This window comes from Anser cygnoides, chromosome 6 (genome assembly GCF_040182565.1).
Source record: "Anser cygnoides isolate HZ-2024a breed goose chromosome 6, Taihu_goose_T2T_genome, whole genome shotgun sequence".
Classification (NCBI taxonomy): Eukaryota; Metazoa; Chordata; class Aves; order Anseriformes; family Anatidae; genus Anser; species Anser cygnoides.
The window spans coordinates 18,034,564-18,060,648 of NC_089878.1; the positions used below are offsets into that span (position 1 = coordinate 18,034,564).

The 26,085-nt window shown below is 37.6% G+C and overlaps 1 protein-coding gene across 1 annotated transcript in view; it reads left to right on the forward strand.

Moving 5' to 3' along the window:
- LOC106029845 (titin) overlaps positions 1 to 26,085 on the forward strand; it is a 244,523-nt gene that overhangs the window by 168,968 nt on the left and 49,470 nt on the right. The window contains exons 236-281 of the mRNA XM_066999168.1: positions 85 to 459; positions 559 to 861; positions 1,333 to 1,632; positions 1,721 to 2,017; positions 2,111 to 2,395; positions 2,487 to 2,780; positions 3,211 to 3,510; positions 3,622 to 3,930; positions 4,022 to 4,212; positions 4,699 to 5,128; positions 5,637 to 5,945; positions 6,349 to 6,497; positions 6,586 to 6,618; positions 6,717 to 6,846; positions 6,949 to 7,248; positions 7,336 to 7,653; positions 7,746 to 8,042; positions 8,151 to 8,450; positions 9,128 to 9,442; positions 9,539 to 9,687; positions 10,582 to 10,732; positions 10,833 to 11,114; positions 11,205 to 11,507; positions 11,685 to 11,987; positions 12,107 to 12,388; positions 12,839 to 13,138; positions 13,235 to 13,537; positions 13,656 to 13,964; positions 14,046 to 14,327; positions 14,571 to 14,870; positions 15,016 to 15,309; positions 15,421 to 18,387; positions 18,495 to 18,815; positions 18,928 to 19,212; positions 19,437 to 19,736; positions 20,036 to 20,338; positions 21,384 to 21,659; positions 21,772 to 22,071; positions 22,162 to 22,464; positions 22,693 to 22,992; positions 23,112 to 23,399; positions 23,492 to 23,788; positions 23,878 to 24,180; positions 24,274 to 24,579; positions 25,377 to 25,664; positions 25,775 to 26,065. Of these exons, the coding sequence (XP_066855269.1) occupies positions 85 to 459; positions 559 to 861; positions 1,333 to 1,632; positions 1,721 to 2,017; positions 2,111 to 2,395; positions 2,487 to 2,780; positions 3,211 to 3,510; positions 3,622 to 3,930; positions 4,022 to 4,212; positions 4,699 to 5,128; positions 5,637 to 5,945; positions 6,349 to 6,497; positions 6,586 to 6,618; positions 6,717 to 6,846; positions 6,949 to 7,248; positions 7,336 to 7,653; positions 7,746 to 8,042; positions 8,151 to 8,450; positions 9,128 to 9,442; positions 9,539 to 9,687; positions 10,582 to 10,732; positions 10,833 to 11,114; positions 11,205 to 11,507; positions 11,685 to 11,987; positions 12,107 to 12,388; positions 12,839 to 13,138; positions 13,235 to 13,537; positions 13,656 to 13,964; positions 14,046 to 14,327; positions 14,571 to 14,870; positions 15,016 to 15,309; positions 15,421 to 18,387; positions 18,495 to 18,815; positions 18,928 to 19,212; positions 19,437 to 19,736; positions 20,036 to 20,338; positions 21,384 to 21,659; positions 21,772 to 22,071; positions 22,162 to 22,464; positions 22,693 to 22,992; positions 23,112 to 23,399; positions 23,492 to 23,788; positions 23,878 to 24,180; positions 24,274 to 24,579; positions 25,377 to 25,664; positions 25,775 to 26,065 (15,621 nt within the window). The remainder of the gene's footprint in view (positions 1 to 84; positions 460 to 558; positions 862 to 1,332; positions 1,633 to 1,720; positions 2,018 to 2,110; positions 2,396 to 2,486; positions 2,781 to 3,210; positions 3,511 to 3,621; positions 3,931 to 4,021; positions 4,213 to 4,698; positions 5,129 to 5,636; positions 5,946 to 6,348; positions 6,498 to 6,585; positions 6,619 to 6,716; positions 6,847 to 6,948; positions 7,249 to 7,335; positions 7,654 to 7,745; positions 8,043 to 8,150; positions 8,451 to 9,127; positions 9,443 to 9,538; positions 9,688 to 10,581; positions 10,733 to 10,832; positions 11,115 to 11,204; positions 11,508 to 11,684; positions 11,988 to 12,106; positions 12,389 to 12,838; positions 13,139 to 13,234; positions 13,538 to 13,655; positions 13,965 to 14,045; positions 14,328 to 14,570; positions 14,871 to 15,015; positions 15,310 to 15,420; positions 18,388 to 18,494; positions 18,816 to 18,927; positions 19,213 to 19,436; positions 19,737 to 20,035; positions 20,339 to 21,383; positions 21,660 to 21,771; positions 22,072 to 22,161; positions 22,465 to 22,692; positions 22,993 to 23,111; positions 23,400 to 23,491; positions 23,789 to 23,877; positions 24,181 to 24,273; positions 24,580 to 25,376; positions 25,665 to 25,774; positions 26,066 to 26,085) is intronic.

Sequence of the window (26,085 nt, forward strand, 5' to 3'; positions counted from 1 at the left end):
TTTTGATTGTTTTTTGTAATTGCCATTCATCCTCAAACATGTGGGTAGATTCTACTCTCAATTTGTCATTCTGTATTATTACAGAGGCTCCAAAAGTTTTCCTTGCTGCAAACCTGCAGTCTGGCCTTGAAGTGAAGAGAGGTGATGAGATCATACTTGAGGCACATATTTCAGGGTCACCTTATCCATCTATCACTTGGCTGAGGAATGATGAAGTTGTCAGACCAGAGGAAATTAAAAAGAGAGTAACGACATACACTAGAAAGAAGAAGGGTGAAGCTGAAGAAGAACAACCTTTTCAACTTTCACTGCAAGAACGTATGAGTATTGACAACCATAAAGAAGGAGAGTCTGTGCTATCAATTCGTGACTCCATCAGAGCTGACCACGGCACATTTACAATTAAAGTGGAAAATGATCATGGTGTTGCAAAAGCCTCCTGTGAAGTCAATGTGTTAGGTGTGTAGTGAATGTGCTTGTAAACAGCTAATTTTTCAGAGAGTTGTGTGGCAATTGCACCAAATGAGTATTCATCATTTTTCCTTGCTTTACTAACAGATACTCCTGGACCTCCAATAAACTTTGTATTTGAGGATGTGAGGAAAAATTCTGTCATTTGCAAGTGGGAGCCTCCCCTTGATGATGGTGGAAGTGAAATCCTGAACTATGTACTGGAAAAGAAAGACAACACAAAAGCTGAAATGGGTTGGGTCACTGTCAGTTCTACACTCAGGCAGTGTAAATTCCATGTAACAAAACTGATTGAAGGGAAAGAATATCTCTTCCGTGTATTTGCTGAAAATAGAGTTGGATCAGGGCCACCGTGTGTTTCAAAACCACTGACAGCAAAAGACCCTTTCTGTAAGTTTCCATTTTGAAATACAGTCTTTTCAGAAAACCACTGTAAATCTTCACAGGCTCTTAGATAATTCAACTTCATCCTTGTGAAAGTTTCCCAGAAGAAAATTGAGCAATGTAATTATTGAACACCATGGAAAACCATTATTGAAATCCATGGAAATAAAGGGAAAAAGCATCCTAATTTCAATATGAAAGAATGAAGAAATAAGAATAACAGTCACTGTCATAAAACTTTACATTTACACTGCTTAGCATCTGAACCTTGATATTCTGTGTTCCGTAGACTAATATTCTTACCAAAAGAGAGAACCAGTGCAAGTTTGATGACTGATTGCAGTTAGGAATCAAAGTTACTATGAAAGAGAGTAAAATAATTAAGAATTCCTTAAAAGCAGTCATTTCTCATATCTTTGTTCTATCTTAGCTCTGAATAAGACAGCAGTGATGACAAAATTATAACTTTTTTTTCAGCTCCACCAGATCCTCCTAATAAGCCTGATGTGGAAGATGTTACCAGCAACAGTATGTTGGTTAAATGGAATGAACCAAAAGACAATGGCAGCCCAATCATAGGATATTGGATTGAAAAACGTGAAATTAATAGCACTCACTGGGCTCGGGTCAATAGGAACCTTGTGAATGCTCTAGAAATTAAAGTTGAAGGACTGTTGGAAGGGTTAACCTATATCTTCAGAGTATGTGCTGAAAATGCAGCGGGCCCTGGTAAATTTAGTCCACCATCAGATCCAAAAACTGCACAGGACCCAATAAGTAAGTAGCTTAACAGAAGATGGTAGCAGACTGATGACAGAATAGGATTCATAAACTTTAACTTCAATTTACATATATTTTTTTATAGTGCCACCTGGTCCACCCATTCCAAGGGTTGCTGATACAAGCTCGACTTCTGTTGAGTTAGAGTGGGAACCTCCTATGTATAATGGTGGTGGAGATATCACTGGTTACCATGTATACAAACAACTAATGGGAACAAAAGAGTGGTCACGCTGCACAGAGAAACCCGTTAAGGTTCGGCAGTATACTGTTAAAGAAGTCAGAGAAGGTGCAGACTATAAACTCCGTGTTACTGCACTTAATGCAGCTGGTGAAGGACCACCTGGTGAAACGGAACCGGTAACAGTTGCAGAACCTCAAGGTATTGCAATTTTCAAGAAATGTCCAGCTCCTAAAGGTGTATATGAATCTCTGTTTTGAACTAATGAATTAACCATTTCTCTCTCTTCTGCAGAACCTCCCACTGTTGAGCTGGATGTTTCTGTCAAAGCTGGCATTCAGATCATGGCTGGGCAAACTATTAAAATTCCTGCTACTGTGACAGGGCGTCCTACTCCCACCATTGCATGGACTGTTGAGGAGGGTGAATTAGACAAAGACAGAGTTGTTATTGAAAATGTTGGCACAAAATCAGAGTTAACTATTAAGAATGCACTGAGAAAAGACCATGGAAGATATGTAATTACTGCTACCAACAGTAGTGGTTCCAAATCTGCAGGAACAAGAGTAGAAGTATTTGGTGAGAAAAATATTTTCTGAAATCAACTAAGCATTTCTTTTGGTAAAATAATCTTTGCACTTTATCCTACTTCTTTGATTTTTATTTTCAGATGTTCCTGGGCCAGTCCTTGACCTAAAGCCAGTGGTCACAAACAGAAAGATGTGTTTGCTTAACTGGTCTGATCCTGAAGATGATGGAGGAAGTGATATCATAGGCTTTATTGTTGAACGGAAGGATGCCAAAATGCATACATGGAGACTAGCTATAGACACAGAAAGATCTAAATGCGATATTACAGGTCTAGTTGAAGGGCAGGAATATAAATTCCGTGTCAGTGCCAAGAACAAGTTTGGTACTGGTCCACCTGTTGAAATAGGACCCATTCTTGCAGTTGATCCATTAGGTAAGATAATTAATTATGTTTTTGTTGTTGTTGTTTTTACATAATTTAAATCTCTAGGAATACAGGTTAATAAAACAATAATGCTGTGTGGATTGCTTTCTGTACAGTTACAGTGTATTTTCTTTCTCACTACCTGGATAAGGCATCTACCTTTACAGATCATTTACTTAACTCAGATCTGTAAAACAGTTCTGTAAAACTACTATGTCTCTTTATGTAATGAAATACCAGTGTCTACTGAGGTGCTGCTTGTTGCCTTTTTATCCGTATACATTAGAAACTTTCTAGTATCCATAACCATGCTCAGATATTTTGCATATGAAAGATGCAGCTTTAAAAAGCCAGAGCTATTGTAGCTACTGTATTGATATAATTTAAAATTATTTAATATTGTCAATGTTTTTTTCTTATGATTTATCTGTGTTAATAGGTCCTCCAACAGCACCTGAGAGGTTCATGTACACAGATAGGACAAAGTCAACCATTACACTTGATTGGAAGCCTCCACGTAGCGACGGTGGTAGTCCTATCTTGGGATACATTGTTGAGAAGAAGAGACATGATTCAAAAGACTATGAAAGAGTTAACACAAGGCTCTGTCCTACCACATCACTTCTCGTTGAAAAACTCGATGAGCTCCATATGTATGAGTTCCGTGTCAAAGCTGTTAATGCCATTGGAGAGAGTGAACCATCGTTGCCTCTCAATGTAGTTATACAGGATGATGAAGGTATACCTGCTTTAAAGAGATCCATACAAATATCTCCAAAAACTGCAATACATTTTCTGTTTCATCTCAATCTTCACTGTCTCTTTGTCTGTGTGTGTTTGTGCTTTTCAGTGCCTCCAACTGTAACATTACGCTTGGCTGTGAGAGGAGATACTATCAAAGTGAAGGCAGGAGAACCAGTTAATATTCCTGCTGATGTGACGGGACTGCCAATGCCAAAGATTGAATGGGACAAGAATGAAGTTTTAATTGACCAAACATCCAGTGCACTTAAGATAACCAAGGAAGAAGTATCTAGAAGTGAGGCAAAAACTGAACTTATCCTGCCTGCAGCAGTGAGAGATGATAAAGGCACTTACACTGTGCGAGCTTCCAATCGTCTTGGTACTGCATTTCGCAATGTGCATGTTGAAGTGTATGGTAAGGATGTGACATTTAAATAAAATGACAGCTAATAAAATGCTTTTATCTTTTTCTTAATGTAATTCTGTGTTCTTTTGCTTTCATGCAGATCGTCCTTCTCCACCAAGAAACCTTGCTGTTTCTGATATTAAAGCAGAATCATGTTATTTAACATGGGATGCACCTCTCGATAATGGTGGTAGTGAAATTACCCATTACATTATTGAGAAACGTGATGCGAGTAGAAAGAAATCTGAGTGGGAAGAAGTCTCCAAAAGTGCTGTTGAGAGAAGATATGGGGTAATTTATAAAATATTTTTATTATATACTTCAGTTTGCTTAAAAAAAATGGCAATAATTCACACTAAATGAAAACTGCTACTTGCGTAGATACCTATGCTAGTGTTTCATTTAGAGTCCATAATTACTGGATGCATGTTGCCTATCTGTGTGTATGTATTTTCCTCATGTGACAAAACAAAATAAGTTGTTCCTTTTTGCCGTTTAATCTCAGCTGAGTTTGGATGACACCTTCTTTTCCATTTTTCAGTCTTATTTGCAGCTTTACCAAATGCAAAGAGAAACCCGGTGACATTTTTATTTATATTTGGTCCTATGAACACGAAATAAAAATATACCCAGGGCATGGCATGTGGCTATGTAGCTACATATGCAAAAGTATATCAATAATGTTCCAAGATATAATTTAAAGCCAAAACCCCTAAATAACTGCAAATAAACTTATTCTGAAAATAGACGCATATTGACTGAAATCTTATTTTTCAGGTATGGAATCTTGCAACAAATGAAAAGTATCAATTTAGAGTCCGGGCTGTAAACAAATATGGAATAAGTGATGAATGCCTCTCAGAAAAAGTTGTTATTAAGGATCCCTATGGCCTTCCTGGACCTCCTGGAAAGCCAAAAATTTTAGATCGCACTAGATCATCAATGCTGGTGACATGGGAGCCTCCTTTGAACAACGGTGGCAGCCCAATAACTGGTTATTGGCTGGAAAAGAGAGAGGTGGGAGGTGTTTACTGGTCACGTGTTAACAGGGCTCCAGTAACAAAACCATCAGTAAAAGGTCTAGAGTACAACGTGCTTCGTTTGGCTGAAGGTGTGGAATACCAGTTCAGAGTTATGGCCGAAAATCTTGCTGGAATTGGCCCTCCCAGTGAACCATCAGATCCTGCTTTAGCAGCAGATCCTATATGTAAGTCTATAATTTGTATGTCTACTTTTAAGGACTGTATCAGACTAGAACCACAGTGTGCTAAATGTTGAATTTAGTGCAGTTAATCAAATGCATTGTTTTCCTTAAACCAAAAAGATGTTGTTGATGCAAAATAGTTGCCTATTTTTCTATTTTTCACTGTTTTTAAGATAATTAGCTAATTTTACTTTCTGACATGTCCTTTATGTACATTAAACTGTGATTATATCTGTGCAAATGTTGCCAAATATACCTGAGTTCAGAATCAGATTTTTATATAATTATTTTCTTTTGTTGTTAGAGTTCAACATTTGTGCCTTTTACCTTAAATATTCCTCAATAATATATGTAACATATGTAATTACTATGCACGTTCTGGAATTATGCACTCTACATATGACTGGAAAAAAAAAAAAAAGTGCTTGCATTCTCCTAGAAACTATTCAGGAATACATAGGTAGACACTAACTCTCAGGTAACTTTTGCTTGCTTGCTCTTGTTTTACAAGTTGTGCCTGGTCCACCGTCTTGCCCCGAGGTCAAAGACAAAACCAAATCATCTGTGGCTTTAGCATGGAAGCCTCCACAGAAGGATGGTGGCAGCCCAATAAAAGGATATATTGTTGAAATGCAAGATGAAGGAAGTACTGATTGGAAAAAGGTGAACGAAGGAGACAAACTCTTTCCCACTTGTGAATGTGTTATACCCAATTTGAAAGAGCTCAGAAAATACCGGTTTAGGGTGAAAGCTGTAAATGCTGCTGGAGAATCAGAACCAAGTCCTGCAACATCTGAAATACCTGTCCAAGATATTCTCGGTAAGTGTTTTGGGAATTATTTTAGATATTTATATCAAAATGCCACCTACTGCTGAAAATGGTTGAGCAGGAAGACAATCAAGCAGAGTCAAAACCAATCAAGTAATTATGCAAGAGTGTAACACAAGACTGACATTTTGGAAAGTGTCATGATGGTCCTTATGAGGGTATGATACATTATAACACAGATGAGCACCGACAGCTATGTTACGGAAATACTTGGTATTTTATGAAGAAATTACTACCCCCAAAAAATGCTTTATTTATATACTTCCCAGCTTTTTGCACACTCAGCTTTTTCACATAAACATGCATTCTGCATGTGTGACTAGGAGTTTAGACTAGTGTTGACAGAAATTTACTCAGTAGCTCTGAAAATTTATATACTAAAATATTTTTGCAGAGGAGCCAGAAATCTTCCTTGATATTGGAGCACAGGATTTTCTCTCTTGTCGTGCTGGCACAACGATTAAAATCCCAGCTGTTATCAAGGGTCGTCCAGTTCCAAAATCATTTTGGGAGTTTGAAGGAAAAGCAAAGACAACAGCAAAGGTTAGGAAAAGAAAAAACTTTCTTTTTCATCTATTGCTAGACATGTAAGTATATCCCCTTCATATTTACTTTTTCCCTTTATTTATAGGAGGGAGGTCATAATGTACCTGAAGAAGCTCAGGTAAAACAAATGTTTTTTTAACTTCAGTATTGCAACATCTTTCAAATGTAAATATTTAAAGTTGGTCTATAACTTCTTTTTCTTTATATGATGCACAGGTGGAAGCAACTGATACACGTTCAGTGATTATCATTCCTGAGTGCAACAGAAGTCATTCTGGACGATACAGTATTACAGCAAAAAACAAAGCGGGACAAAAAACTGTGCATATCAGAGTCAATGTGCTTGGTATGGTTTACACATACTGAAATGTTCAGATAGTAGGTTTTATTTTATTTTTTTTCTATGTAGTTATGTGACATTGTTTCTATTGCGCTTTTACCTTAACAGATGTCCCAGGTCCACCCAAAGACCTAAAAGTAAGTGATATCACAAGAGGTAGTTGCAAACTTTCATGGAAGATGCCAGACGATGATGGTGGAGATAGAATCAGAGGATATGTTATAGAAAAAAGAACTATTGACGGGAAAGCCTGGACAAAAGTCAATGCAAACTGTGGAAGCACTTCCTTTGTTGTACCTGACCTCATAGCTGGCCAAGAATATTTCTTCCGGGTACGTGCAGAAAACCGTTTTGGTGTTGGCCCTCCTGCAGAAACTATTCAACGGACCACAGCCAGGGATCCAATTCGTAAGTTAAATAAAGGTGAATAGAATTCTTTGAAACAAAATGGTACCGTACGGTGTATTTATTCACATTTCTGTTTCCTTTGTGAAGACCCTCCTGATCCACCTATTAAATTAAAGATTGGCCTTGTAACCAAGAACACAGTGAGCTTGACATGGAAGCCACCAAAGAATGATGGTGGAGCTCCTGTTACTCATTATAATGTTGAATGTCTGCGATGGGATCGTACTGGAGAAGTGAAAGAGACTTGGAAACAATGCAACAGACGTGATGTAGAGGAAACAAAGTTTACTGTTGAGGATCTTGTAGAAGGTGGAGAATATGAATTCAGAGTCAAGGCTGTAAATATAGCAGGTCCTAGTAGGCCGTCAGCCACTGTTGGCCCTCTCATTGTCAAAGACCAGACATGTAAGTAGTAGCTAATACCAGTAAATACAGATTCCACTCTACAATCATGAAGCATTTTTGAATGTTAATTTTTTTCCAACATTTCATCATAGGCCCACCATCTATTGAACTCAAAGAATTTATGGAGGTTGAAGAAGGAACAGATGTTAACATCGTGGCTAAGATAAAAGGTGTACCCTTCCCCACATTAACATGGCTAAAAGCTTCTCCAAAGAAACCAGATGACAAAACACCAGTGCTGTATGACCAACATGTCAACAAGATTGTTGGTGAAGATTCTTGCACTTTATTGGTTCAACAATCTCGCAGAAGTGATACAGGCTTATATACTATAACAGCTGTAAATAATCTAGGAACTGCTTCAAAAGAAATGAGACTAAATGTTCTAGGTAGATATCAAGAACTCTTATATGTTACACAAATTGATAACATTCCTGTGACGCTTTATTTGAATCACATTTGAAATTAATTCTTCTTTATAAAAATTCATCTTTTAGGTCGTCCTGGACCTCCAGTGGGACCTATTAAATTTGAATCCATTTTGGCTGACAAAATTACAATATCATGGCTTCCACCATTAGATGATGGTGGTTCTAAGATTACAAATTATGTTATTGAGAAAAAAGAAGCAAATAGGAGGACATGGGTACCGGTTACCAATGAGCCTAAGGAATGCTTATTCACTATTCCCAAGTTGATGGAAGGCCATGAATATGTGTTCCGCATTATGGCACAAAATAAATATGGTGTTGGAGAACCTTTGGATAGTGAACCAGAAACAGCAAGAAACCTTTTCAGTAAGTAGGAATTTCAAATTATGTCAGTTGTCTTCATACACCGGTCTGTGTGCAGCATCTGCAAAATACTACTACTGCTTTTCTCTCTTCACTTAAGTAAACTTTCTAGAGTAGATTAAAGAGGTTTATCATTAGTATTTGGTTCTTAAAAGCATGTGTAATATTGGAAAAACACTTTTTTTCCCCTTGCTATAAATTTAAATTATTTCCAGTTTTTTTAAGATGTAAATATACAAATAAGGTTTTATCTTAAAGATTTAGGTCAGATTCTGTTGTCTTTGAGATAGCATTGATCTTATACATCAAAATTTTTCTGCTTTGAATATTGAAAGAGAAATTAAACTAAGTAGCTCTGATGTAAAAGGAATGTTAGACGGACGAGAGAAATCAATGTTTAAAACATTCAAGATTAGGCCAGACATTGAAATGAGGTACTGGTCAAGGAAGGGAAGGAAAACTCATTCTTCACTATTGTTATTAGAAAGAAAGATACTTTTTCACAGAAGTGTACATACATGAAAAGGGATAGGAAGATGAATAAAGGAAGGAGTCTTGTGCAGATGGGTAACTACCTAATGCAATTACTGTCATGTAACTGCACAGTTGTTTTGTACCTTAGATGTCTTCATTTTCCTGTAGCATTTTTTTCCAAGCTATGTATAATTTTTTCCCCCCAGCTGTTCCTGGACCATGTGAGAAGCCAACAGTTAGCAGTATAACACGTGACTCCATGACTGTAAACTGGGAAGAACCAGAACATGATGGTGGCTCACCTATTACTGGTTACTGGTTGGAGCGCAAAGAAACTACCGGAAAGAGATGGACCAGGGTTAACCGTGATCCAATCAAACCTATGACACTGGGTGTTTCATACAAAGTTACAGGTCTCATTGAAGGCTCTGAGTATCAATTCCGTGTATCAGCTATTAATGCAGCTGGTGTTGGTCCACCAAGCATGCCATCTGATCCAGCAATTGCTAGAGATCCTATTGGTAAAGTTTTTAGGTTCCTATTTTTGTATTTGAAAATAATAAAATGAGAACATATAGTATATTGTTATGCTGCAACTGTGTAATAATATCTTTCAGCCCCACCTGGCCCTCCTATCCCAAAAGTTACTGATTGGACAAAATCTTCTGTAGACTTGGAATGGACACCACCATTAAAGGATGGTGGCTCTAGGATCACTGGCTACATTGTTGAGTATAAAGAGGAAGGAAAGGAAGAATGGGAAAGGGTAGGTGGAAAAATATTACAGAATCTGAATTTCTTCTCTCAGTGTGGTTATCAAATGAAATCCCTCCAGAAAATACATTTTCACAAATTTTCATTTTGCAAGTTATTTTCTAAAACTTCATATTTTTGCACCATAATTATTTTCATATGTTTAAAATATAAGACCAAATTTAAAAGTCAGTAAGTGCCATTGTAGTTTCCTAATCTTAGATTTTAATTCTGTATTTAAAGATGTGACAAAATAGGTAGGTATCTGTGATATTTTTTTTTAAATTCCATGATTAAATATTTGACAAAGTTATGTAATCTTTGATAAAAACAAACCAAAAACAAAACAAAACAAAAAAAAGAAGAAAAAAACAACTTATCACTGGATTAATCTGTGCCAAATTATTTATAACTCCTATGTCCCTACATTTTCCTATTGTTTTCAGCAATGCATTTCTGACAACTTAAGTGATGCATACCTTGGCCAGTTTTTTGTATCTCCATAGACACTGGGCTGCATTTAAAGTAATACCTAAATTTTCTGCACTGTTTCCTTGCGAACAGGCTTCATATTGGGGTTTATAAAAGAACAAAGAATTCCCTTTTTCCACCATAGTCACTTATATAAAATTATTTGACAAATAATTCTTCTGAGACTACAGACTATTGTAATTTCTGTAACCTTCTTGGTTGTTAAAAGTACCAGAAATGTCAGTCTTCAGAACAATAGTTTATATGTCCTGTATTTCTTTACAGTTTCTGAAGACTAACATATGAGCTATATCACTGTATGCTTAATACTGTCTTGTGCTTATAAATGGAAAAAAAAAAAATCTCATCTGTTTCAAACATCACAAAGAATTTGATGGTACCTTGATGGTGGCTGATTTTATAATATTTCTTCCAGGTAAAAGATAAAGAAGTTAGAGGAACCAAGTTTGTTGTGGCAGGATTAAAAGAAGGATGTTTTTACAAATTTAGAGTTAGGGCAGTGAATGCTGCTGGCATCGGAGAGCCTGGAGAAGTTACAGACATTATTGAAATGAAGGACAGAATTGGTATTACATTTACATTTTTCTCATTTACATTTACATTTTTAGTTACATTTTCTCAAAATCAGAATAAAAAACACTGATTTTTTTTTCTTACCTCCCACAGTGGCTCCTGATATTAACTTGGATGCAAGTGTCAGGGACAGAATTGTTGTTCATGCTGGAGGAGTAATTCGGATTATAGCGTATGTCTCAGGAAAACCAGCCCCAACAGTGACTTGGAGCAGAGATGACCAAGCTTTACCTGAAGAAGCTAAAATTGAAGAAACAGCTATTAGTTCTTCCTTAGTCATCAAGAATTGCAAAAGGAGCCACCAGGGTGTATACACTCTTCTGGCTAAAAATGCAGGTGGTGAGCGGAAGAAGACCATTATTGTTGATGTGCTAGGTAAAGAGCAATTCTACTTCTTGTGAACAAGTTAAATTTCATAACATTCAGTATGTACACTTAAATACTCCGTTTCTTCTTTGCTTTCAGATGTGCCAGGCCCTGTTGGTATGCCATTCCTTACTGAGAACCTAACCAATGATTCTTGTAAATTGACATGGTTTACTCCAGAAGATGACGGCGGTTCTCCTATTACCAACTATATAATTGAAAAACGTGAATCTGACCATAGAGCTTGGACTCCAGTAAGCTATACAGTTACAAGACAGAATGCTACTGTTCAGGGGCTGACTGAAGGGAAAGCCTACTTCTTCCGAATTGCAGCTGAGAATATAATTGGCATGGGTCCATTCACAGAGACAACAAAAGAGATCGTCATTAGAGATCCAATAAGTAAGTACATTTGACGGTTTAGATTATTGTCATATGAGACGAATTTGCAGAAAAATTTACCATATTTACCATATTTTTTACAAAAAAAAAAATGGTAAATTTTGGTAAAAATATGGTATTTACCATATTTTTTACAAAAAATTATCATATTTACCATATTTTTATATTTATTCACAGCTGTTCCTGACCGTCCAGAAGACCTGGAGGTAAAAGCAGTTACCAAGAACTCTGTTACATTAACTTGGAACCCTCCAAAATATAATGGAGGATCGGATATCACCATGTATGTTCTAGAGAGTCGTCTCATTGGAAAAGAGAAATTCCACAAAGTTACAAAAGAGAAAATGCTTGATAGGAAATATACTATAGAAGGCTTGAAAGAGGGTGACACCTATGAATATCGTGTGAGTGCTTGCAATATTGTGGGGCAAGGCAAGCCATCATTTTGCACAAAACCAATCACATGCAAAGATGAAATTGGTATGTATATTTCCATATTTTTTTTGAAAACAGTTATCACGTTTACTGGTTTCATATTTTTTTCTTATTAATATTGTTGACATTTGTGGACATTGTAGTTTTTTTATTTCATTTTTCAGCTCCGCCATCACTTGACCTTGACTTTAGAGACAAGCTTATTGTTCGGGTTGGTGAAGCATTCAGCCTGACTGGACGTTACTCAGGAAAGCCTACACCAAAAGTTACTTGGCTAAAAGATGATACTGTTGTGAAAGAAGATGACCGTACAAAGATCAAGACAACTCCTACAACTCTTTGTTTGGGGATACTAAAATCTGTCCGTGAAGACTCAGGCAAATATTGTATTACTGTAGAGAACAGCACAGGATCAAGAAAAGGGTTTTGTCAAGTTAATGTTGTTGGTAGGTTTTCCTGATAAATAGTATTGTCTTTGATGTTTTACAGTGATTAGAATTCATTGAATTTGTAAAATGTTAATGCATCCTTTATTACAATATTTTGATGTATTGCAATTGTATTTTACTGAAATACTATTTACTGATTTTGATTCATAGTTAACTCTGACTTAGTTTATTCCATATGAATAAGTTAATATTTTTACATGCACTTAAATAACGTCAGTAGAAAATGTCAGTCATCAAATACCTTATACACATTGAGGAATAAGATCCAGTGAGTCAAACAAGTTTTAAAGAAAAATAGTCTTGAGGTTTTGACTCCTTATTAAGAATATGATCCCAGGTTTCTGTTTTCATATTATATTTATTATATTGACACTATTTTAATCTACATCATTATCTGAAGTTCTTATAAAAATATAAGTATGATTTTTTTTTTTTTTTCTTAAACAGATCGCCCATCACCTCCAGTGGGCCCAGTTATATTTGATGAAGTTCATAAAGATCATATGGTAGTTTCCTGGAAACCTCCACTAGATGATGGAGGTAGTGAAATTACAAATTACATTGTTGAGAAGAAGGATGCACACAGGGATATGTGGATGCCAGTTACATCTGCCACGGTTAAGACAACATGCAAAATTCCTAAGCTGCTTGAAGGAAGAGAATATCAAATTCGAATTTATGCTGAAAATCTATACGGCATAAGTGATCCTCTCATCTCTGATGAGATGAAAGCCAAAGACCGTTTCAGTATGCCACTCATTTGCTATCTTATTTTGATACTTTAATCTTTAACCTGTTTATTGTGCTCATTAATTCTTGTTTTTTTGGTTGCTTTTTTTCTAGATGTTCCTGATGCACCTGAGCAACCAATCATTAAGGATGTTACAAAAGACTCTGCAGTGGTGGTTTGGAACAAACCATATGATGGAGGCAAGCCAATAACAAACTATATTGTAGAAAAGAAGGAAACAATGGCAACTAGATGGGTCAGAGTTACCAAAGACCCAATTTTCCCCAGTACTCAGTTCAAAGTACCTGACCTCCTTGAAGGCTGTCAATATGAATTCCGTGTTTCAGCAGAAAATGAAATTGGCATTGGTGATCCTAGTCCACCGTCAAAGCCAATTTTCGCTAGAGATCCAATTGGTAAAGTATTAAATTTTATTTTTCATTGAATTTTTAATGCATTCTTGATTTTAGTTAGAAATCTGTATTAACGGTTTTCTTTTTTCCTTTTTTTTTTTTTTGGTTCATTTTTTAACAGTAAAACCAAGTCCACCTGTTAATCCAGAAGCAATAGATAAAACTAAGAATACAGTTGATTTATCTTGGCAACCACCACGCCATGATGGTAACGGCAAGATAATTGGCTATCTTGTTGAATATCAGAAAGTTGGAGACGAAGAATGGAAAAAGGCCAATCTTACAGCAGATTCATGTCCTGAAACAAAATATAAAGTCACAGGACTTACTGAAGGTTTGACCTATAAATTCAGGGTCAAGGCAGTCAATGCAGCAGGTGAATCTGAACCAGCCTATGTTCCTGATCCAATAGAAGTAAAGGACAGACTTGGTGAGTATAATAAAATCACATAAGTTTACTTAAGATTTTTTTTTTCTCCCATTTTATAAAAAAATATCATCTTGATTCCAGAACCTCCCGAGCTGATACTGGATGCTAATATGGCCCGAGAACAGCATGTAAAAGCTGGAGATACCCTGAGACTTAGTGCTGTTATTAAAGGTGTTCCATTCCCAAAAGTTTCTTGGAAGAAAGAAGATCATGAGGTCTCACCGAAAGCTGATATTGAGATTACAGGAGTTGGCAGTAAACTTGAAATTCGTAACACTGTCCATGAAGATGGTGGAATTTACTCCCTGACAGTTGAGAATCCAGCTGGTTCAAAGACCGTTTCAGTAAAAGTTGTTGTCTTAGGTAATCTTTTTGATGTTCCTTTTGTACTGCCTGGTTTTATTCTTTAATTAGAGATTAAGAAAGGAATGTCAGGAAAATATCAGTAAATTAAAATATAAGAAATTACAAAATACTCAGTAGGGAGAAAAACTGAAGCTTATAGGAAATACTTTTTCTCTTGAGGTTTGCTAGTTGTTTGTTGTTGATTTTTTTTTAATGCTTTGATTATCAAATAGATAACAGATTTGTTTTTGGCAATATTAGATAAGCCTGGTCCACCTAGAAATCTGCAAATCAGTGAAGTTAGAAGTGATTCTTGCTACCTCACTTGGAAGGAACCAGAAGATGATGGTGGTTCTGTCATTACCAACTATGTGGTGGAAAGGAAAGATGTAGCTTCTGCACAGTGGGTACCCGTCTCATCATCCTCCAAGAAACGTAGTCACATGGCTAAATATCTGATGGAAGGCACTCAGTATCTCTTCCGAGTTGCTGCTGAGAATCAGTTTGGTAGAGGACCATATGTGGAAACGCTCAAGCCAATTAAAGCTATAGATCCACTGCGTAAGTGTTATTCATCTGTGTTATTCGTGTGTTCATAGTGCTCTAGGTAATTTTTGAATGATTTTGTTGGTACTAATGTGAACATGGTATGCTGCTACTATATATCGGCCATCTAGTAACTGGTTTGGGTTTTGTATTTTAAAAGATCCTCCAGGGCCACCAAAGAATCTACATCATGTAGATGTTGACAAGACTGAAGTTTCCCTTGTTTGGAATCGACCAGATCGTGATGGTGGTGCTGAGATAACTGGATATTTGGTGGAATATCAAGAAGATGGTGCAGATGAGTGGACAAAGTTCCAGACAGTCCCCATGCTAGACTGTGTTGTTACAGGCTTACAAAAAGGAAAAATATACAAATTCCGTGTGAGGGCTCAGAATATTATTGGCCTTAGCCTTCCAGATACAACTATACCAATAGAATGTCAAGAAAAACTAGGTAATTTTTAGTTTTTCATGTTGTTTCACTGATTCTTTCTCACCTTTAAGTATTCTCTCTGAAAAACATAACGTAATTTCTGTGTGTTTTTTTTTTTTTTTCTAATTTCAGTACCACCATCTGTGGAACTAGATGTGAAGTTAATTGAAGGTCTTGTTGTTAAAGCTGGTACCACAGTGAGACTTCCTGCAATTATGAGAGGTGTGCCAGTTCCAACTGCAAAATGGGTTACTGATGGCACTGAAATTAAAACAGATGGCAGACATAAGATTGAGACTGATAATTATTCAACTGTGCTTACCATCAAAGACTGTGTAAGAAAAGATACAGGAGAATATCTACTCACAGTATCTAATTCAGCTGGCAGCAAAACTGTTGCTCTACATCTTACAGTTTTGGATGTCCCTGGCCCACCAACAGGTCCTATTAATATTCTTGAAGTAACACCAGAACATATGGTTATTTCTTGGCGCCCTCCTAAAGATGATGGTGGGAGTCCTATAATAAACTATATTGTTGAGAAGCGTCAATCAAAGAAAGAAACTTGGGGAGTGGTTAGCTCTGGAACAAGTCACACAAAAATTAAGATTCCACGACTACAGAAAGGCTGTGAATATATTTTCCGTGTTCGGGCAGAAAATAAGATAGGCATTGGTGCACCTCTTGATTCAGAACCAACAGTTGCTAAACATATGTTTGATCCACCATCCCCACCTGGTAAACCAACAGTTTATGATATTACAGAAAATGCTGCAACAGTGTCTTGGACCCTACCAAAGTCTGATGGTGGAACTCCAATAACTGGTTACATACTCGAACGTCGGGAAGCATCTGGTAAATGGGTGCGTGTCAATAAGGCTCCAATACTTGATATGAAATACAGAGTCACTGGTCTCTTTGAAGGCAACACATATGAATTCAGAGTTTTTGCAGAAAACATGGTGGGCTTAAGCAAACCATCCCCAAGCTCTGATCCAATAAAAGCATCACGTCCTATCACTCCTCCTGGACCACCCATTAATCCAAAATTAAAAGACAAAACCAAAGAAACAGCTGATCTTGTATGGACAAAGCCCCTCAAAGATGGTGGCAGCCCAATTCTGGGATACATTGTGGAATGTCAGAAAACTGGAACTACACAGTGGAATAGGATTAACAAAGATGAACTCATTCGACAATGTGCCTTTAGAGTCCCTGGGTTAATAGAAGGAAATGAATATAAATTCCGAATAAAAGCTGTCAATATTGTGGGAGAGGGAGAACCACGAGAACTGGCAGAAACTGTACTTGCAAAGGATATTCTTTCTCCTCCAGAAGTAAACCTAGATGTGACCTGTCGAGACTTAATTACTGTCCGAGTAGGTCAAACAATCCGTATTACTGGTAAAGTAAAAGGCAGGCCAGATCCTGAAATAACATGGTCTAAGGATGGAAAAGTACTGGTCCAAGAAAAACGTGTTGAAATAGTCCATGATCTACCTAATGTTGAACTGCAAGTGAAAGAAGCCAAAAGATCTGATCATGGCAAATATATAATAGCAGCTAAGAACAGCTGTGGACATGCTCAAGCTTTTGCCATTGTTAATGTACTTGACAGACCTGGACCATGTCAGAACCTGAAAATAAGCTATGTTACAAAAGATTCTTGCATGATTGCTTGGGAAAGTCCGGTGGATAATGGTGGCTCAGAAATTACAAATTATATAGTAGAGTACCGTCAACCAAACCAGAGGGGATGGTCAATTGTGTCTTCTGATATCACTAAACGGTTAGTGAAAGCAAATCTTATAGAGAACCGTGAATATTTCTTCAGAGTTTGTGCAGAAAACAAAATAGGTCCAGGTCCTTGCATTGAGACTAAAACTCCCATCCTTGCCATAAATCCTATTGACAAGCCTGGAGAGCCAGAAAATCTTCACATTGCAGAGAAAGGAAAAACATTTGTATATCTGAAATGGAGAAGGCCTGATTATGACGGTGGAAGCCCTAACTTAAGTTATCATGTGGAGAGAAAACTGAAAGATTCAGATGAATGGGAAAGGGTTCACAAAGGCAGCATTAAGGAAACACACTACATGGTAGATAAATGTGTTGAAAATAAGATCTACCAATTCAGAGTTCAAACCAAGAATGAGGCAGGTGAAAGTGACTGGGTAAAAACCGCTGAAGTCACTGTGAAGGAAGATCTGCAGAAACCAGTGTTAGACTTGAAGTTAAGTGGGGTGTTAACTGTGAAAGCAGGTGATCCAATTAGAATTGAGGCTGGAGTCAGAGGAAAACCACAGCCTGAAGTTGTATGGACAAAAGACAAAGATGCTACAGATCTTACCAGATCTCCAAGAATCAGTATTGAAACAACTTCTGACACATCTAAGTTTGTTCTCACACAATCCAGGCGCAGTGATGGTGGGAAGTATGTGATTACTGCGACTAACACAGCTGGTAGCTTTGTGGCATATGCTACTGTTATTGTTTTGGATAAACCAGGTCCTGTAAGAAACTTGAAAGTCACTGACATTTCGAGTGATAGATGTACTGTTACCTGGGAACCTCCAGAGGACGATGGCGGTTGTGAAATACAAAACTACATCCTAGAAAAATGTGAAAGCAAGCGTATGGTTTGGTCTACATACTCTTCCTCTGTCCTAACAAACTATGCAAATGTGACACGTCTCATTGAAGGTAATGAATATATATTCAGAGTTCGTGCAGAGAATAAGATGGGCACTGGTCCGCCAACAGAAACACATCCAATTATTGCAAAAACTAAATACGATAGACCTGGACGCCCTGACCCTCCGGAGGTCACAAGAGTTAGTAAAGAAGAGATGACTGTAGTTTGGAATCCACCAGAATATGATGGTGGCAAGTCAATTACAGGATACATTTTAGAGAAGAAAGAGAAACGATCATTAAGATGGGTTCCTGTTACTAAGACTGCAATCCCTGAGAGACGAAAGAAGGTTACTAATCTCATCCCTGGTCATGAATATCAGTTCCGCGTCAGTGCTGAAAATGAGGTTGGACTTGGAGAACCAAGCTTACCATCAAGACCAGTAGTAGCAAAAGACCCAATAGGTATCGTACTACTGTATACTACTGTTGTTTGTTTGTTTGTTTTTAATGTGAACAGATTGTTAAATTGCATAACTATATTCTTATCTGTAACTTCTATTGTCTTTCAGAACCGCCTGGTCCTCCCACAAACTTGAGGGTGGTTGATAGCACAAAGAGTTCCATAACCCTTGGCTGGGGAAAACCAGTGTATGATGGTGGTGCTCCAATTATTGGATATGTTGTGGAAATTAGACCAAAAGTGGAAGGTGCTGATCCTGAAGCAGGATGGAAACGATGCAATGTTGCTGCCCAAGTTATTCATACAGAATTCACAGCCACTAGCCTGGATGAGAACCAATTATATGAGTTCAGAGTTTCTGCCCAAAACCAGGTTGGCCTTGGCCGGCCAGCTGAACTGAAAGAAGCTGTGTCTCCCAAAGAAATACTTGGTGATTTTTCCCATCTTCTTCATGTGTACTTGCACATAAACTTTATTTGCTCTTTTTTTCCTTTTTTCATGTACTAAACTTTGCATTTTATTTCTGTGAATTTGTCTTTCAGAACCTCCTGAGATTGAATTGGATGCAAGCATGAGAAAGTTGGTCACAGTCAGGGCAGGTTGCCCTATTAGACTTTTTGCTATTATTAGGGGTCGCCCAGCACCAAAAGTCACCTGGCGGAGAATGGGTGTTGATAATGTTATCAGAAAAGGACAAGTTGATCTAGTTGACACTATGGCCTTCTGTGTCATCCCTAATTCAACACGTGATGACTCAGGCAAATATTCATTGACACTTGTTAATGCAGCTGGGGAAAAGGCTGTGTTTGTGAACGTCAGAGTTCTGGGTGAGTAACTGAGAGAACTACATGTAGACATCATTTTAACTTTTTACATTGTTTTAATTATATTGTATGTTCTACACAAAAATCTTTATTCCCCCAATGCTATAATTTTTGAATACAAATGTATCAACTAATGCTACCTCCCCCTGTCTAAGAGCCTATTAACCCCCTTTAATTTTAATTTATTAAAGAAGGAAAGACTAACATAAATTGAAATTCCTTTATAGATACTCCTGGACCTGTGTCAGACTTCAAGGCTTCAGATGTCACCAAGATGTCATGCCATCTTTCATGGGCACCTCCAGAGAATGATGGTGGTAGCCCAGTGACTCATTACATCCTGCAGAAACGTGAGGCTGACAGGAAGACCTGGGGAACAGTCACTGCAGAACTAAAGAAAACTAGTTTCCAAATTGCTAATCTTGTACCTGGAAATGAATATTTCTTTAGAGTAACAGCAGTAAATGAATATGGGTCAGGTGTTCCAAGTGACATACCAAAACCAGTCTTAGCAACAGATCCCCTATGTAAGTATGCCTTTATGCACATTTTATCATTTTCTCAAATTTAAGTAAGATTTTGCATTTATGAAAGCAGTTGTTTCTAAACAGGGCAATGCTACTATCTACTTAGCAACAAGCATAAATATTTGTGTCAGTTACTTTCAAATAACACAATCTGTGAATATAGTACCTTTGCAATCATTCAAATTTTTCCTCTTTTCTGTATTGTCCTTGTTGACTTAGCATAGATAGTATCCAGTATTTCAGAAATTCTTGGTAATTCAGTGTTTAATGTTTCCTTTCCTTCTCCCCATCTGCAAAAGGTGAACCTGATCCACCAAGAAAACTTGAAGTTACTGAAATTACAAAGAACAGTGCCACTTTAGGCTGGCTGCCACCACTGCGTGATGGAGGCTCTAAAATTGATGGGTACATTGTAAGCTACAAAGAAGATGACCAACCAGCAGATCGCTGGACAGAATATTCAATTGTCAAAGATCTCTCCATTGTTGTAGCTGGTCTGAAAGAAGGAAAGAAGTACAAATTTAGAGTGGCAGCTCGAAATGCTGTAGGAGTAAGTTTGCCAAGAGAAACTGAAGGAGTATTTGAAATTAAGGAACAACTCAGTAAGTAATTAAATACTACCCATGTTGCAGTAGTCTCTTTAATAATGAAATGAACAACCATTCTTGTTCTTAGACTGAGACCCGGAAAGTCAAATACTTTATGAAGTCAGCTGAAGGATTACAGTTAACTGTACTGAATATTTTGACAGCTCAGAAAGGATGATGCATGACCACTAATTGAGAATCGTTAAAGAATTTTGTGGGTGTGGTTTCAGTTTGAACCAGAAGATGAGAGAGAGAGAAATAATAAATACATCCAATTAACTAAAAATGAAAGAAAAAAACAGAACAGTAGTTTGGGAGATAAGTGGGCCCAGAAGTGTGCGTTGTTTTAAGACAATAGAAAATAAATTGCTTATATTGTAGAGTCAGTTGGGAATGTAAAGCTAAAGGTACCGAGGACAAACTGGGGAGACCCTGAGGCACAGGAAGATGCAGGAGTATGGGACAGATAAGAACAGCCTTCTTCATCCATGACGTGGAAATAGGTACAGGAGCAAGACACTGAAACGTAGCCAATGGCAGGAAGAAAAGTACACTAAGCATATAGCCAGGCATCTTTTGCTATAAATTGGGAAAATTTTGTGCAGAAGAAGTGGGAGAAGGGGCTCTAGTTGAAGAATAATTCAAAGGTAGTAAAAAGAGGCTGCAGAAATGGGTTTAATTCAGTAAGAATTCCAGTCTTTCTTTTCTCTTCCTTCATGTCTGTCTTGCAGAAAGTCAGCAGGAACCCATATGTCCAGTCGGTTAGCAATGACAAATTCCACATACACAGGGGAATTATGTGTGCAGGAAGGTGATCCAAACTTTAAAATATTCTCTTATAATCTGGATGAGAATGTGAAAGTAAGACTGGAGTGGATATTGCACACTGCAGAATCTCTAGTCGTACATAAGTGGAACCTAAATTAAAAATTACCGAGTCATTCTTACTGGTGATTCCACTTACGGAAAAGGAAAAGAACTTTCACATGAAAACATAAGAAAAAGTGAATTAATATGTCACAGAAGTTGAATTTATATGTCTCTGTGTATTTTTCTCCAGTCCCGCCTAAGATCCTGATGCCTGATCATGTTCACATTAAAGCTGGGAAGAAACTGAGAATTGAAGCACATGTATATGGGAAGCCTCAGCCAGTCTGCAAATGGCTGAAAGGAGATCAAGATGTAATTACATCCAGTCGCCTTGCTGTCCATAAAGCAGAAAAGTCTTCTGTTCTTATCATTAAGGATGTGACTAGAAAAGATTCTGATTTTTACACTCTTACTGCAGAAAATAGCTCTGGTACTGATAGTCAGAAAATCAGAGTGATAGTCATGGGTATGTTTCATTTAATTATTTTAAATCCAGCTTTATACAAAACTATTTTTAGTGTATCCCAATGTTTGCCATTTTCCCTTATACCTTTTTCCTAATGTATTTCTTTGTGTAGATAAGCCAGGTCCACCACAGCCCCCATTTGACATTTCTGAAATAGATGCTGATGCTTGCACTCTTGCGTGGCATATACCTCTTGAAGATGGTGGCAGTAACATTACAAACTACATCGTTGAAAAATGTGATGTAAGCCGAGGAGACTGGGTAACAGCTTTAGCTTCTGTCACAAAGACAACCTGTAGAATTGGAAAACTGATTCCTGGAGAAGAGTACATGTTTCGAGTTCGTGCCGAAAATCGTTTTGGGATTTCTGAGCCACTTAATTCTGGCAAGATGATTGCAAGGTTCCCATTTGGTACGTCAGTTTTTAGTAGTGGCATTTCTCTTTTCAGTCCTCCTAATAAGAAGGCATGTGATTGATATCCAATTTTGTATTTCTTTATAGATGTTCCCAGTGAACCAAAGAATGCACGTATTACCAAGGTTAATAAGGACTGCATTTTTGTTGCCTGGGATAGACCGGATAGTGATGGAGGCAGTCCAATCACTGGTTATCTCATTGAGCGAAAAGAAAGGAACAGTTTACTGTGGGTGAAAGCTAATGACACAGCTGTTCGCTCCACGGAGTACCCTTGTGTAGGGCTCATCGAAGGTCTTGAGTATACTTTCAGAATTTATGCGCTGAACAGAGCTGGAGCAAGTAAACCTAGTAAACCAACTGAATTTGTCACAGCAAGAGCACCAGTCGGTAAGTCAAACGTATCAATGATTTGCAGCAGGCTGTTGTTTTTATGGTTATTTTCAGTATATCTGCAACTCTATAATCTTCAGTTTGCATTTACATTTATGTCTTTGTGTTTGCTGTGAGTGCACTGTGTGGTTGTACTGTAAACAGGATTCATCACAATTAAAGCTACTTTTTAATATGTTAACCCTTTTGGCAAAACAGACTATAACATGATCTTACTTGCCTTAGATCCCCCTGGAAAACCTGAAGTTATTGATGTCACTAAGAGTACTGTGTCACTGGCATGGACAAGACCAAAGCATGATGGTGGTAGCAAGCTTATTGGCTACTTTGTTGAAGCTTGCAAATTACCTGGTGATAAGTGGGTCCGGTGCAATACAACTCCACATCAAATACCCCTAGAAGAGTACACTGCTACTGATTTGGAAGAAAATGCTCAATATCAATTTAGAGCAATTGCTAAGACAGCAGTTAATATTAGCAGACCTTCAGAACCTTCTGACCCAGTGACCATTCGTCCAGAAAATGGTAAGAAATGCAAAAGCATTTAAGAACTCTGATGAGAGTCTCTCCATACTGAATTCTTGTGAAGAATGAGGTGTTCACCTCATACTATATTGATTTACTCTTTTGCTTTTTCCCTTCAGTTCCTCCCAGAATAGAGCTGGATCTATCTATGCAATCACAGCTTACAGTAAAAGCTGGAACTAATGTGCGTCTGGAGGCAAATGTATATGGAAAGCCTATGCCAAGCATCACCTGGAAGAAAGAAGGAGAAGTTTTAAAGCCTTCAGAAGGTGTTAAGATCACCACTAAAAGAAATCTTGCTACTGTTGAACTGTTCAGTGTTAACAGGAAGCAGACAGGAGACTATACTATTACTGCTGAAAATGCAAGTGGATCAAAGTCAGCAACCATTAAGCTTAAAGTACTTGGTAAGCTAAACACTGTCTGTTAATAAATACATTTATGGTTAAATGATATAGCAAGAACTGTAGCTGTAATAATGGGATGTTATTTCTTCCAGATAAGCCTGGACCTCCAGCCTCTGTAAAAATCAAACATATGTATGCAGATCGTGCAATGCTTTCTTGGGAGCCTCCCTTAGAAGATGGAGGTTCAGAAATTACTAACTACATTGTTGACAAACGTGAAACAAGCAGACCAAACTGGGCCCAAGTCAGTGCCAATGTACCCATTACAAGCTGCACAGTGGAGAAACTAATAGAAGGACATGAGTACCAGTTCCGCATATGTGCTGAAAACAAATATGGTGTTGGAGACCCTATCTTGACTGAACCAGCAGTTGCTAAGAATCCATATGGTAAGTGTTTTGTAGGATAGTTTCATGAGTCACTGTTTTTTTATGTACACTTACACATATGAAAATAACTTTCAAATAAATCTTCACAGATGTACCTGGACCTTGTGATCCACCGATTATCAGTAATGTAACAAAAGACTTTATGACTGTTAGCTGGAAGCCACCAGCTAGTGATGGTGGATCCCCAATAACTGGTTATATACTTGAGAAGCGTGAAACTAAAGCCCTTAACTGGACAAAGGTAAACAGAAAGCCTGTCATTGAAAGAACTGTTAAGGCTACAGGACTCCAAGAAGGAACAGAATATGAATTCCGGGTGATAGCATTGAATAAGGCTGGACCTGGCAAGCCTAGTGCACCATCCAAAGCTGTGTATGCTCGTGATCCTCAATGTAAGCTAAAAGTCTCAGACATTTTCTATGGTATTTCCAAATACTTTTGTACAGCATTCGGTATGAGTAACTTTCTGCTCTTTTAATTCTCAGATCCTCCTGGCCCACCTGCCTTCCCGAAGGTGGTTGATAGTACTCGTAATTCAATAAGCCTGTCATGGAGCAAACCAGCATATGATGGTGGAAGCCCTATTATTGGTTATCTAGTGGAAGCAAAAAGAGTTGACACAGACAACTGGGTCAGATGCAATCTACCTAAGAATTTACAGGCTACACGATTTGTGGTAACAGGGCTGATAGAAGATACAGAGTACCAGTTCCGCGTTTATGCTGTCAATAAGATTGGATACAGTGATCCAAGTGATGTTCCTGATACACACACTGCCAAAGATATTTTAAGTATGTTCACTGAAAACATATTGTGACATTAACTTTTGTTTTAATTCATGGGATGGCTTCTAAATGAAGGGTTTGTCACAGATCACCAAAAAAAAAAAAAAAAAAAAAAAGATTAATTTGGAATGTGTCATTTCTCAAATAAATGTAGTTTAAAAGTGGCTAATTTGGAAGAGAATGGGGCAGTTAGGAACTGAGAAGAATCCTCCCAGTGTCTGCATTTTTAATTTGTATCCCAGATGCTCTTCCATCTCCTGTTTTGTTTTTTTCTATCTGATCCTAAAATCAGACTTTCCATGCCTCTCTTCTCTTCTGAAAACTTTAGTCTTCGTGTCTTCTAAATAGTTTGAAGCCAGACTATTATCCAAAAAAATCCACTGACACACAATTTAATTATATGACACACATTCCTTAAGAGCCATGCTGGCTTCTGTATATATTTTGCTATCTGTAGAAAAGCATTGCTTCAGAGAATTGCCTCAGTTCAAGAAAAGCAGTGCAGTCTTTGAAACTCCTTTGAATTACAGAGGAAAAGGGAGTCCTTTTCATATGATAAGCAATGTAAATGGTGGAAAAGACAGAAGAAAAGCAAGTGAAATCACTGGGGGAAAAAAAAAAAAAGCAGGTTTACAAATGAGCTTGAAATGGGAGTCAGGACATTAACTCATTGATATCATCATGACATAAGAACAAGCTAGTTAATCTAGTGAAATGCCTGTAAAGAGGTACTTCATGTCACAGACTCTTTAGTGATAGTCTTAAAGATAAAGTTTTAATCACATCTTTTTTGTTAAACACAGTTCCTCCTGAAGGAGAACTTGATGCAGAACTAAGGAAAGTCCTTGTTTTGCGTGCTGGAGTCACAATGAGGCTTTACGTGCCAGTAAGAGGACGTCCACCTCCCAAGATTACGTGGTCTAAAGTGGGTGCTAACCTAAGAGATAGACAAGGATTAGACATCAAGTCAACTGACTTTGATACCTTCCTACGTTGTGAAAACGTAAACAAATATGATGCTGGAAAATACATTCTCAGTCTAGAGAACAGTTGTGGCAAAAAGGCATACACCATTGTTGTGAAAGTACTTGGTAAGTGTCAGTTTTCCCCAGTATAATATATTTGTTCACTTTTTAACTGATTTTTTTTTGTATTTTTGTTTACTAAATCAAATTGGGGTGGGGGGATTGTGTTCTTCCAGATACTCCAGGCCCTCCTGTTAACCTTATTGTAAAAGAAGCATCTAAGGATTCTGCCTTCATTACATGGGAACCTCCACTAATAGATGGTGGCAGTCCAATCACAAATTATGTCATTGAAAAACGTGATGCAGAGAGAAAATCATGGTCCACAGTAACAACAGAATGTCCAAAGACAAGCTGCAGGATAACTAACTTAGAAGAAGGCAAATCCTACTTCTTCAGGGTTTTTGCTGAAAATGAATATGGTATCGGTGACCCCTGTGAAACTCGTGATGCTGTTAAAGCCTCTGGTAAGAAAAATGAATCAATT